Raw genomic sequence first — 14512 nt, forward strand, 5'->3', positions numbered from 1 at the left:
TAGAAGGAAAGAGGCTTCAGATAAATATTACAAGATTACAACAGTCACAGTGCCCGTCACAGTAAATTACCCTGGTTTATCATGATGAATTTTGATAGTATATTTATTTATTTTTTTATAAATGCACAAGGCAGTGAGGGGACAACGCACAACTCTATGAAGTTATAATTTTTTCAGCTAAAATATAGGAAAGTATATTGGAATTAGTGTGGCTTCCTATACATTTGTATTTGATACCTTCTTATATTTAGCTCCAACAATGCATGTCTTTGTGTTTATGTTTTTAACTCAGGTAATTGTCTGCCATCTGGTGGCTTAACCCCTTATCACCGATGCTTGTTTTCAGCTTAATGACCAGACTTTTAGAATCTGACATGTGTCACGATAATTGGCTATAACCAATGGTGGATCTTCATATAGGCGGTATGGGCGCCACTATGACGCGGCAGTGTTGCGGTCGCGCAGGCCCTTAAAGAGAACCCGTCATGCAAAATAACCCCCCTAAACTAAATATATTTTCATAAACTGCCATTAGAGAGCATTGCCTCTATCCCTTCACTGTCCCTCTACATGCCTGTAAACCTAAGCAATGAGGTCCTAAAGCTGTATGCAAATGACCTGTGAAATGTCCAATGAAGCATTAGCATATTCAAGCTGTCCACTCTATTCATGAGTGGGAGGCACAGCCACACCCCCAGTGCTTGAATGACAGCCTGTATAATGGTGTGAGGCTGTATAATGATGTGCTTCCTGGTGCTGGTGGCCACGCTCCCTGCAGCCTGTGTGTGCATGTGTGTGTACAGGAGAGATACAACAGCTCCAGGCAGCCATGTTACAGCAGAACATGTCAGATTCATGTGTAGCTGATGTCACATGTGTATTAGGAGGATGCAGCATGTCAGCACACTAGCCATGCTTTACTATACATTACACACAGACATGAGCAGGGGGAGGAGAGGGGAGGGGTAACAGGGGTGACATCACTGCCTCTGACCATGTGACCAGCCTCATTTACATAATAAAGAATAGATGATTTTACAATGAATAATGTATGAAATAACTAGATAAAGGCTGGGATGGGATCCTTGTGAGCTGCTCCAACAGGTAGTAGTGACAGGACAAGTGACACAGACCTGATGACAGGTGTCCTTTAAACTATGACCTCACACGGCGATGTCATAATAGAGATGCTGAAGATGATAGAGATGCACCCGGCCGGAAGACGGAAAAGATGGAGCCGCGGGGCCAAAGAGGAGAAGCCAGAAGGGGAGTAAAGCTTTTTTTTTTGAAGAGCCCAGCTGTGGACATAACAGTAATGATGGAGGGAGCATCGAGAGCAGACATTTCATTAAAGGGGGGCGTCCGGAGCAGACATTTCATTAAAGGGGGGCATCAACAGCGGACATTTCATTAAAGGGGGGCGTCAGGAGCGGACATTTCATTAAAGGGGGGTGTCAGGAGCGGACATTTCATTAAGGGGGGCGTCAGGAGCGGACATTTCATTAAAGGGGGGCATCAGGAGAGGACATTTCAGTAAAGGGGGCCCCTGCCAGCGGACATTTCAGTAAAGGGGGCCCCTGCCAGCGGACATTTCAATAAAGGGGGACCCTGCCGGTGGACATTTCAGTAAATGGGGACTCTGCTGGTGGACATTTCAGTAAATGGGTACACAGAGGAGACTATTTTTCAAAAAAATTTTTTCATTTTTCCACACGTATATTTCAGTGTACAAAGTAACTGAGCATGCTCCATTAGTTGCAACCAGGTTTTGCCAGGTAGTAGAACCCGGCTATGAAGAGGAGCCAGCAGCCTCATAGCAGATGTGGCCCTGCCTCCATGTGCTAGCCAGAGGTACCTAGATTGCCATTATGAAGATTGTAAAACCATATGCATGTTCAGTGGGACCTGGGTTCCTTCTGATGCATGACAATCTGCACATCTGGGACATGGAGTCTTATTTTATCCACCAACACAATGCAGCAACTGTCCAGAAGTTGACTGATGCTTTCATCTACATCTGGGAGAAGATACCTCAGGAGAACATTCACAACATCATCAGGAGTATGCTTAGGCATTGTAGGGAGTTCATACAGGCATGTGGACCACAAACACTCCTAAGCATCATTTCCTTGAGGCATTTCCACTAAAGTTGGATCAGTCTGGAATGTGATTTTTCACTCAGATTTTGATCATCCCAAATCCATACCTCCATCGGATATTATTTTTCATTTTTATTGATTATTTTAGGTTTCATTGTGCTCAACCCATGTAACTTTGTTGTGAAGAATTGAAACAGTAATATTTTATTTTTTTGAGATTTAGGAAGCAGTAGTTTAGTGTGGCCTTTAATTTTTGAGCAGTGTCTTTAAAGTTTGTACCTGACCATTTCAACAAATTCTATTTAAATCATTAGTACAGTTTGTATAAATGAGTAATTACCAGTATACCTTTCTGACCATGATTTCCAATTAAAATGTACACTTTTAATTGGAAATTAAAAGTCTGGCCGTGTAGATCTGGCCCTGCACACAAGAACAGACACGGTCCAGAGGCCCTGCAGGTATCAGCTGCTAAGCATGGGGCTGCGAAATGCTATTAGCAGCCCCATACTGACATGCACATTGTATGGTGCCTGTGTCTTTAGGGCACTGATACCATAAAGAGGCAGAAGTGCAGGTAGAGTGACCTCTCCCAGCATTTTCTGTCCTCCACAGATGGCTGATCTATGACTCATAGATTGCGCGGTCTGTGTCTCCACACTACAATGAGCAGAGGAGGAGAAGCCACAGATCATCCAGGTGTCAGGGCCGCCTACGGGGGATCGTCTGGAAAGGTGAGAAACAGTGACTCAAATCGCCACCCGTTACAACCAAGGTAGGCAGAAGAGCATCTCTGAACGCACAGTACGTCGAACTTTGAGGCAGATGGGCTACAGCAGCAGAAGACCACACCGGGTGCCACTCCTTTCAGCTAAGAACAGGAAACTGAGGCTACAATTTGCACAAGCTCATCGAAATTGGACGGTAGAAGATTGGAAAAACATTGCCTGGTCTGATGAGTTTCGATTTCTGCTGCGACATTCGGATGGTAGGGTCAGAATTTGGCGTCAACAACATGAAAGCATGGATCCATCCTGCCTTGTATCAACGGTTCAGGCTGGTGGTGGTGGCGTCATGGTGTGGGGAATATTTTCTTGGCACTCTTTGGGCCCCTTGGTACCAATTTAGCATAGTTGCAACGCCACAGCCTACCTGAGTATTGTTGCTGACCATGTCCCTCCCTTTATGACCACAATGTACCCAACATCTGATGGCTTCTTTCAGCAGGATAATGCGCCATGTCATAAAGCTGGAATCATCTCAGACTGAGTACAGTGAACTCATTGTCATATTCAAGAAACCAAATGGCCTCCACAGTCACCAGATCTCAATCCAATAGAGCATCTGTGGGATGTGGTGGAACAGGAGATTCGCATCATGGATGTGCAGCCGAGAAATCTGCGGCAACTGTGTGATGCCATCATGTCAATATGGACCAAAATCTCTGAGGAATGCTTCCAGCACCTTGTTGAATCTATGCCACGAAGAATTGAGGCAGTTCTGAAGGCAAAAGGGGGTCCAACCTGTTACTAGCATGGCGTACCTAATAAAGTGGCCGGTGAGTGTATGTAGTGACACAGAGTGGTCAGTTGTGGTGTGGGTGATAAATATGATATATGTGGGGGGCACAGTGTGATCAGGTGTGGCGTGAGGGGTATATATGATATATTAGGGGGAACAGTGTGGTAAGGTGTGAGGGATATATATTATATATAGGTGCACAGTCAGTTGTGGTGTGAGGGGTATATATGATATATGTGGGGACAGTGTGGTCAGTTGTCGTGTGACGGGAATATATGATATATGTGGGGGGCACAGTGTGGAGAGTTGTGGTGTGAGGGGTATATATGATATACGTGGGGGCACAGTGTGATCAGTTGTGGTGTGAGGGGTATATATAATATATATATGTGGGGGTGTTTTGTGGTCAGTTTTGTATGTGAGGCTCACCTGCAGAGATGAGTCACAAATGGAGGAAGTCTCCTGGAAGATCAGACAAGAGGAAATAGAAACATCAGGGACATCACCTGTAAGTCATTGGATGACACTGCAACCTCTGTGTAGGACTGGTATCTACTACTATACAGTTACTCTATGGAAGTAAATACTGGTCTGTGTGTGGGTTATCATTTAGTATTGCAGTATTACTCAGTTTTGAGGTATCATTTGGATATTGTAGTGCTATTGTTTGGAATATTGGTCTTGTGGTAGTTTTAATGGGTTACGGTATTGTGGTATCATTATTTATCAATAGTATGGCGGGAGTATTTTTATAGAGTTTGGGCTGATATTAGAAACTGTCGAGCTGCAGGGGTCCCATCCTAAATTAAGGTCCCAGTGGTATGGAGCACCTAATCTGGCCCTGTATGTGAGTAAGAAAAGTGCTAAAAAAGGAAGGTTAAAAGTGTCCATTCATGAAAAATATTACAAAGTTTAACATTAACAACTTTAAACAGATCCACCATTTATCTAGTGAATATGGAGTACCCACACACACTGTAGATGGTGGTCTTTAACATGTCTGGCAGAAACCCTTCTCCCCATTTAAATACAATGCACTTGTATATGCCCCATTCAAGTAATTTCTGGGGGTTCCAGTGAGCAAACCTTTAGTATTAGGGTATGTATACCGTATCGTATTATTTCAATAACATAACTGGTATCCTAAAATTCCAAGTATCTTGCTCAATATTATTAGTATATATATTTTTTAAGGTTTGTAAAATATGAAAAACGTGATACATACATTTCTTTCTTGGAAAAACATTAACAACTTTCTGTGCTTTTTGTTTTCCGACTTTATTCCAAGCAGTGACTGTTACATTATAAACCTTCACATTAGAAAATGTGACATTAATCTCCAGTTCTGAATAAACAAAAAGAAAATATGTTTTGTTATCATTGTCGACAAAACTCAGTCATTAATAAATAAAGGACTAATGGATAAAAGTAACCTTGCCTTTGTTATTGTAGGTTGCCTGATCACCTATATTCCACATATATGACATATGTGTTCCCCTCCTGAGTTTAGCACTGAACTTTACATCGTAGTCTTTATATACCGTGTCTGAATCCATCACTATTGACAAACCAGCTGGTGCTTCCTCTACATAGAATGGTCCAATCTCATCTGTGGCATTATATAGCTCATTAAATGCCATAACTTTAATAATGTAATGATCAGCTACAAAAGAAAACATTAAAGTATTACTGTGAGAAGGAAGTTTACATCACCACATTAACTCTGGTAAGAAAAATAATTGACCTATTGCTGACCATACCTTTAACCCCTTAACGACCAGGCCCTTTTTCGGTTTTGCATTTCCATTTTTCAGTCCCCACCTCCAAAAATCGTGGTGCCCACACTTGCTGGCGGCAATCAAAGGGTTGATATGCAGCAAGCACCCATCTTTTATGGAGAGGGCTCATGGCGCACATATATGTTACAGGCCAGTAAGGGGTTAAGGAAACCTGTCAGCCAGTGTGGGGGGCAGCATGGGTGAAATTCATTGGCCAACTCTCTACGATTGTTCAATTGCTTAGCTTTGCTGAGATACAGGCGAAATATAGTGTGCCCACGACAGCTAGCTTTCATTATACTCAATCATGCCATGCTTTCAAGGCCCAATTTGGTTCCTTCAGCCTGATAACTGAGCACCCTGGACCTCCCTAAACCACTCACGCAGGTATACGCTCTCCTACAAGAACAAAGGAATAGACCTTTTGATAAAGCACTGGAATGTTGGAGGAATGACATCCCCGACCTGTCTGATGATGACTGGCGGGAGGTTTAACTGTCCGACATTTCATCTGTGCTGAGTGTGAGGGACTTCCTAATCCAATCTAAATTTTTACATCGGGTTTACTTGACCCCAGCAAAACTTTTTCGCATGGGAATAATGCCCAATGATTTGTGTTTCTGCTGTCAGGCTGAAGTTGGATCCTTCCTACACTGTGTGTGCCCTAAGGATGATATTTTTTGGTCAGAGGTTCTAGAATTTCTGAACAAACATTTTGAGTTCTCCAAGCTTATGTCCCCTATGTCTCTTGGGTGTTATGAATGAAGTCGTCCATGGCCACCACAACAAAATCTTTTTCCGGTTTATGTTATATTATACCAGGAAATCTGTAATGCTAATCGGGACCCACCTCACCTAAAAAGGTGGATCTTACTCATTAATAACATTATCCCCAACTACCGCTCACTATACACCAACAGGAAATGCCCTCAGAAATTTGATCACATTTGGTCTAGGTGGTGTGCGAACCCACACACTGCTACATAAGTCCTCAGTCTAAAACTTACCTATCTATAAAGGAAAGGAAGAATGTTGGTATGGGTGTGAGTATGTGTGTTTGTCTTGTGTCTTTGTTGTTTTAGGTCATAAACAGGTTGGCTGTTTGCAGTGTCATGGCCCTCGCTACTGTACATATGTATACTGCATTTACCTCTTGTTGTGTAAATACTTTGCTTTGAATGTCAAATAATACGCTGTAGTCGGCTGTCTTGTTCAAGTTTGTTATTGTACAAAAAATTTTAAATTAATAAATACGTTAAAAATAAATAAATAAAAAAGGGAAGTCTGTCAGCAGGAATTGATGTAATAAACAATTACCAGTATGTTGTTCAACATGTCAACACCTTCCAGTTTACTTTCATGTCCTAGTATGTTTGTATACAGAAAATCAGCTTTGAAGTCAGGTGTAAACTATTTGTATAAAGTCAAGGAATCTGAGAGGCTTGCAATGAATTGCAAGGCCCTGAACCCAGGACATCACAGGAGTGGGGGCAGCTTGATGTCATTGCTATACTCCCTGCCCCCATGACTTTATTCAATTTAAAACCATTTAACATCGCACTATAAAAGTTACATTTCTAGACAATTCCAACAACAAAGCTTAATCTGCTTCATATAAGTAATGGTTTATTGAGTCAATTTCTGCGGACACGTTCCCTTCTGCTGACAAGTTTTTACTCAGGTTGATAATTGTTTTTATATTTCCTATTCAAAGAATTCTCTACTCTAAATAGAGTTTCCAAGCATATGCAGTATGTTTGAAATGAGATTTTTATGAAAACATTAACACAATAGGCTCCCCAACATGTTCTGCCAAAATAGCAACTTCAGGATCAGAGACCAAATGATGGCATGCATGCAAAGTTTATTTTTCTCACCTTTTTTTTACATAAAGGGGTGAGGTATAGAACTGTGTTCAATGATGTATATGCTCTCCCTAGCAACACCCTCCATTTGACATTATTGTAGACTGGCATTAATAGGAGACATCCGCATCTCACCTAGCCCAAGTACCATGTTAAAGTGGGAGGCAATTGTATTGATGAATTATTGATAACAATTTACCCTAATTAAGTACTAGTCCAAAAAAAACAATATGAAACAAGTAAGGCTATAGTATTGTATATATTGGTTTTAACAAATTGTTCAGTATTCATACCCCTTAGACGTTTAACTCACAAGGCTTTTAAATGTCATATTATTGACCAAGGAAGATAATTTTTACAGTTAAATAGATCTGTAACATTATGTCCAGTAAACTCAACAATGGGAAAATTACCTTTATTATAACTGTGAAAAACAGATGCACCAAATCCAGTAGTCTGCATCCTTCCATTAGCATGCACACTAGGAGTCTCGTCACCAAAATCAAATATGAAATTGGCATTAGCATCAGTAAGTGCTTTAAACTGTATGAGTTCTGTTGAGTAAGTTCCGTCTGCATTTTCTACAAGATTGGCATGATCAATACCAGCTGCAATAAACACTGTAACATTGTTTATGGCATCCAAGACTTTTATTTGTTTGGCAGATGAATGGATTCCTGAATTGCCATTTTTTGATGCAGTGATGTAATAAATGCCAGATGTATTTGTAATGAAACTAAGAGTGCTGAAACACAAAAATGGAAGCATAAACAAAAACTTATTTCTTAAAAAAAAAGATATTAAAATAACATTTCAATATTGTTCTTGTATGATATAAAAAGTTGGAAAGTCTTAAAAATCACTTAGATTTTTTCCCTACCTCCCCTGCTTTATGCTTACTTGGCATTATACTATGGAGGACTGGTTGCATTATGAAATGGTTTTCTTTAGAGAAGTGCCATTTGGGGACCTGCCACTGGGATCCTGTGAGAAGTTGCTGAATCTGACTCTACCCTATGAAAATATAGTCTACAAATGTAAGAGGATGTGTGCACAAGCTTTAAAAAGTGTCTTCTTCTGTGACACTACATAATGGCAAAAGTCTATGTGAGGCCCTCCACAGTTAAATTTGCTTCTAGATTACGAAAATCTACCATCAAAATCCATCATGATAAATCAGACACTTACTCATATATACAGTCCCCATGACGGGATCTATATTTGTTATCTATGGCCTCCTTCCTTCTAAAATCGACTTTTAAAACTATGTTAATGATGGTTGTTTCCAGAGCCCCCCAGTGATGTCTTTTCACAGGTTGTTACATGTCTCCCCTTCTCCTGCATTTCCTGCTGCTGCTGAAATACACAGGCAGAGGGAGAGCAGAGGAAGAAATGTTTTGCTCATTATAACAACCTGTAACAATGCAGGACTTGGGGGCTTGGGTTACATCTGCCAGGAACTATGAGTAAGTGTCCCATGTTTATTATGGTGGATTTGATGGTAGATTTCCTTTACTACTATATACTTACGGTCACTCTATCATGCTATTAATAACAGTCATTCCAAAGTGCAACTGTACAATGTCTATGCAATACACACAAAATTAGTTTTGCTTATTGGTGTACCAGTATTAAATGCTTTTCATTTGCCTTACATTTGGGTCACTTCATACTAAATGAGACTAATCCATGTGTAACACACTTGTAGACATGACATGTGTATGTATGTATGTATGCATGTCCACTAAAGGAATCTGCACCATCGCATTTACAATCACAAAATTTTGCCCAGAGTCTATACATACATATAAAATATTTTTGTTAACCCATTCTATTTTGTTACAGCCAAGAGCTGTTATTTACTATCTCAGGCAATGCCGGGAGCTACAGCTAGTTTCATATATAATTAGCTCTTGCAAAATGTATTAATGACCTTACCATTCCAGCAGAGAATAGTTAGTGAATGGGCTATAGACAGTCCATAAATATAAAACTCCCGAACTATATTTCAGCGATAATGTAGCGTTGATAAAGTCGCCCACTTTTATGATGGGAGATGTTAACAAAAGAATCTCAAGATCTTCTTCTATTGTAGCTTCTGATCTTTTTCTCACCGTGCTGACTAAATTGGAAACTTCCACTGATACGTTGTAACAAGCCACGTGATTATATCTGTGGAGGTGTATAAAAACAGAGCAGAAATATTTTTTCTTAAAACATCCCTTAGCAAATTCTTGTGACTGCACCTGGATGCCTTCACCATCTCCAAAATGAATTGACACAGTGTATGGCTGGTATGGCTCCACTTGAACAATGAATCTGGTAAAACGTCCTATGAGCGTATCCTGGGTAGTCACTGAAACATCAAATATGGGATACTGCACAACAGTTATCGTAGTTGCTGAAAGGCGTCCTGCATGGTTTTCAGCTTCAAGGTTTACAGTTAAAGAGCAAGGAGCTTCAATGGTTAGATTTAACTGTAAGTAAAAAGAACAAAATATTAACTCTTCTAACTGTTCCACTTTTCCATTTATAAACAGTGGATCATCAGGCAGACATTAAAGCTAGCTGCATAAATACCTGGTTTAGACTTCCCACAATGGGACCACCCTGGGAACAAAAAAACAAGTCATGCTTTACCCCATAACGCTCCGTGCCGTAGCTCTACGGCGCAGAGGTATAAGGAGTGTATGAAGAGGGCTCACGGGCTGAGTCCTCTTCATACAGGGGTGGGGGTTTTTGCATATTGCAGAAACCCCCACCGCTAATAACCACGGTCGGTGCTTGCACCGATCGCGGCTATTAACCCTTTCATTGCCATCGACAAAGTCGCCGTCGGCGTTTAAAAGACGGCGGCGCGCGATCGTTTTTTTTTCTTTTTTGTACACATTTGTTTAATTTTTGAAAATGTATTAAAACACAATAAAACCTATATAAATTTTGTATCACCGCGATCGCACCAAACCAAAGAATAAAGCTGAGGTGTTATTTTGAGTGCACAGTCAAAGTCGAAAAAACTAAGCCCACAAGAACGTGACGACGTGCGTTTTTTTTTTCAATTTTTCCACATTTGGAATTTTTTTCAGCTTCGCAGTACACAATATGTTAAAATAAATAACATTACGGGAAAGTAAAATTTGTTACGCACAAAAAAAGCCCTCACACAGGTCTGTACACGTAAAAATGAAAAAGTTATGGATTTTTGAAGTTGGAGAGCGAGAAATGAGCGGAAAAACCCTGGTTCTTAAGGGGTTAAGAACCGATTGCATACTATAGTGTCAGATGCTGTGCCTGCATCCAGTGAAATCAGAAATATCCATCACTAGAGCTGAAAAAGGCATAGAATTTTCCTTGTTGTTTAATTTTGATTTTGTAGTCAATCTATTATCGGTATGATTTGGAAAATCTTCACCAGGTGTTAATGCACTCTACCTGCTGGTTGCTAATCTTCACCAGGTGTTAATGCACTCTACCTGCTGGTTATTAATTGGCTCTTATAATTATGTGTTCTACAGAAAAGCACCTAGCTTTACCACTTTGTAATAGAAAATTAAAGTGTTATTCCTGCTTCAGGAACTTAATTTTATTGTTTGTATGATGAAAAATTATACAATTTTCAAATATAGTTTCGATATCAATTCCTTGTGGTTTGCTAGATCTCTGCTTGCTGTCCTGCTATAGGAAGCTTCTATGTTTACTTAGTAATATAGTTAATAAAGTTAATAAAGTTAGAGGGGGCGTGGCCTGACTGGCTGCGCACTAGAACTTCTCCTGCCCGAACCCCGCTGAGACACCGCAATAAGAACCGAATCCAGTGTCTAAGCCCTCAGTAAATGGGAGCCAAGAGAAGACGGGGTACCCGGAAAAGAAGAGGCCCAAGGGGCAGAAAAAGGCCCTACTGGAGACCCCTGGCCCAGTTGTGCGATCCAAGGCTGGCCCACTGACCCCCGTCCGTGGAGACAATCCTTCCTCGGCTGAGCAGGTGGAACTGCAACAAGTGAGAGAGGGGGGGTCAGGGGGACCCGCAGTGGATAGGAGGGAAAGAAGGGAAGGCGATACCATCTGTGCCCCACTCCCCTGTCCTGTGGCCGTAAGAATGGCCAGTCACCCCCGTGACCCATACTCCATGCCCCTCACCAATGTAGTCTGTGTCACAGCCGTCACAAGATAGGCCTCATCAGGCAAAAGTCCTGTCTGGTCATATTGCATCTAATACAGAGCTTTCTCAGGGGGGGGGGGGGGGTCTTTGAGTCCCAGAGAGTCATGTTGTCCCAAGAATTTGGCGCACTGACAGAATTACGTGCTCTAAGCTCCCACCTTCGCACCATCCCCACCAGGGACGATATGAAATGTAGCCAGGCTAGAGCAATCTTATACCGCTGAACTTCACGCAGTGAGGGAGGAAGTACAACAGCTTGAGAACCGTGTAACATCTACTGAGGTCACTCAGAATGGTCTTAGTGCCCGCCTTGAGTCACAAGCTGCTACTATTGCCTCCCACTCCTTTCAACTTCAATTTTTGGCTGACCAAATGGATGACGCAGAGAACAGGGGAAGGCGCAACAATATCAGAGTTCGGGGCCTACCCAAGTCAGTAGAGAACTCTGGGCTCCACGATACACTACGCCAGTTGTTTAACTCCATCTTGGAGGTGCCAGTAGATACGCCGGTGGAGCTAGACAGGGCACATCGCGCGCTACAACCCAAACCTGCAGCGCTCGAACTGCCGAGATGTTATCTGCCGGGTGCACCGGTATCATCTAAAAGAGGCAATTATGTCCAAGGCAAGATCAGCTGGGGACATTATTTTCCAGAGGTCCCATATACAGCTATTACCGGATTTATCAAAGCTGACACTACTAAAGCGCAGAGCGTTGAAGCCCTTTCTGGAAGAACTACGACAACGAAACATACCCTACTCATGGGGCTTCCCGTTTCACTTCCAGATCCGACAGGCGGAGTGTAGATTTGTTATCTGGCACCCGGGGGAGGTTCCCGCTGTAGCAGCGGCATTACATATTGCAGTTCTTGATTTACCTGAGTGGCCGGGTTTGCCATTTCCTCCTTTACATGGGGCTGCTCCCCCGCCAGGAAGACCCCCTAGACGCCCGGCTCGGCGGGATCAGGAAGGGGAGGAGCACAGATGGGCCGTGATCCGGGGCCGTTGCCCCCGGAATGATTATCATTAAGCATAATTGTTTGTTTAAAAGATAAGTTTTCTTTCTCAGGGTTATGATAATGGGTAGAGGGACGGCCTTTCTGGACGAGCTTTGGATAGCCGATTAGGCTCCTAAGGTTAGAGATCATTACTACTGTCAGTGGCTTACATTGATAGTAGGACCCGTTGGTCCATCAATAGCTCAAGGCCCCAAAGCCGTCTTCTCTACCCTCCAAATGTTCATTGAGGTCTTGCTACTTGAATGCAGTTTGCTCTTTTCATTTATATATTTCTCTTGAAACTGGATTTGGTATGTTGATTTGTTGCAGATTCAATGTGTAATATGCGGTTGTCGGGTGGGGGGAGGGGGAGCCTTCCGTAGACAGCACACTACCCACCGGGGATTCCGTAGCCAGCAGGTCTGCCTGCGGTATTATAACAGTCAGTCTACTTTGTGTTGGTATTGTCCTTTAACGTCGTGTCTTAATGTATATTCCTTCCCCTTTTCTTCCCCCTCCCATTCCTCCTACTATAACACCAGAGGGTCCGACATAGTCCGCTATCTTTTCAGCGAGGCAGCGGAAGGCTAGAAGGGTCTCAGATTCGCTATGGATACTCTACGTATTGCGTCCCTTAATGTTAGGGGACTTAATGTCCCACAGAAAAGGACACAGATCCTATATGATATGCATAAACAGAGAGTTAACGTCTTGTTGCTTGTTGCTCGTTAAGGTACTCGAAACGGCTCGTTACTCGGACGAGTATTTCCCCTGCTCAAGATCGAGCATTTAATTAAAAAAACACATTGAAGAACAATGAAGAATAGAATAAAAACAGTGAACACAGGATCATTTAAGTGAAAAACACAGTGAAAAACACAGTGAAGAATAGATTACAGATGTTCGGCACATCTGCTTACTTGTCGGGAGATACGCGCGGAACGGTGCGAACAAAATACTATGTGAAGAACAATATATATGTGTGTAAAGAACACATTGCAGAACACGGTGAGCAGGACAGAAACATTGGGGAACAGGACAGAAACATCGGGGAACAGGACAGAAACATCGGGCAGCAGCGCAGCGGCATCGGGCAGCAGCGCAGCGGCATCGGGCAGCAGCGCAGCGGCATCGGGCAGCAGCGCAGCGGCATCGGGCAGCAGCGCAGCGGCATCGGGCAGCAGCGCAGCGGCATCGGGCAGCAGCGCAGCAGCATCAGCTTAGAGGCATCGGGCAGCAGCGCAGCAGCATCGGGCAGCAGCGCAGCAGCATCGGGCAGCAGCGCAGAAGCATCGGGCAGCAGCGCAGAAGCATCGGGCAGCAGCGCAGAAGCATCGGGCAGCAGCGCAGAAGCATCGGGCAGCAGCGCAGAGGCATCGGGCAGCAGCGCAGAGGCATCGGGCAGCAGCGCAGAGGCATCGGGCAGCAGCGCAGAGGCATCGGGCAGCAGCGCAGAGGCATCGGGCAGCAGCGCAGAGGCATCGGGCAGCAGCGCAGAGGCATCGGGCAGCAGCGCAGAGGCATCGGGCAGCAGCGCAGAGGCATCGGGCAGCAGCGCAGAGGCATCGGGCAGCAGCGCAGCGGCATCGGGCAGCAGCGCAGCGGCATCGGGCAGCAGCGCAGCGGCATCGGGCAGCAGCGCAGCGGCATCGGGCAGCAGCATCGGGCAGCAGCGCAGCAGCATCAGCTTAGAGGCATCGGGCAGCAGCGCAGAAGCATCGGGCAGCAGCGCAGAAGCATCGGGCAGCAGCGCAGAAGCATCGGGAAGCAGCGCAGAGGCATCGGGCAGCAGCGCAGAGGCATCGGGCAGCAGCGCAGAGGCATCGGGCAGCAGCGCAGAGGCATCGGGCAGCAGCGCAGAGGCATCGGGCAGCAGCGCAGAGGCATCGGGCAGCAGCGCAGAGGCATCGGGCAGCAGCGCAGAGGCATCGGGCAGCAGCGCAGAGGCATCGGGCAGCAGCGCAGAGGCATCGGGCAGCAGCGCAGAGGCATCGGGCAGCAGCGCAGAGGCATCGGGTGATACGCGCGGAACGGTGCAAACAAAATAGCATGTGAAGAACAATATATATGTGTGAAGAACACATTGTAGATG

The 14512-nt window shown here is 44.0% G+C and overlaps 1 protein-coding gene across 1 annotated transcript in view; it reads right to left on the reverse strand.

Moving 5' to 3' along the window:
- Positions 1 to 14512, reverse strand: part of PKD1L1 (polycystin 1 like 1, transient receptor potential channel interacting) — a 315437-nt gene that overhangs the window by 206807 nt on the left and 94118 nt on the right. The window contains exons 12-15 of the mRNA XM_072153131.1: positions 9202 to 9740; positions 7677 to 8008; positions 5054 to 5283; positions 4846 to 4957 (exon numbers count right to left, since the gene is read on the reverse strand). Of these exons, the coding sequence (XP_072009232.1) occupies positions 4846 to 4957; positions 5054 to 5283; positions 7677 to 8008; positions 9202 to 9740 (1213 nt within the window). The remainder of the gene's footprint in view (positions 1 to 4845; positions 4958 to 5053; positions 5284 to 7676; positions 8009 to 9201; positions 9741 to 14512) is intronic.

The sequence above is a fragment of the Engystomops pustulosus genome, chromosome 5, assembly GCF_040894005.1.
Source record: "Engystomops pustulosus chromosome 5, aEngPut4.maternal, whole genome shotgun sequence".
Taxonomy (NCBI): Eukaryota; Metazoa; Chordata; class Amphibia; order Anura; family Leptodactylidae; genus Engystomops; species Engystomops pustulosus.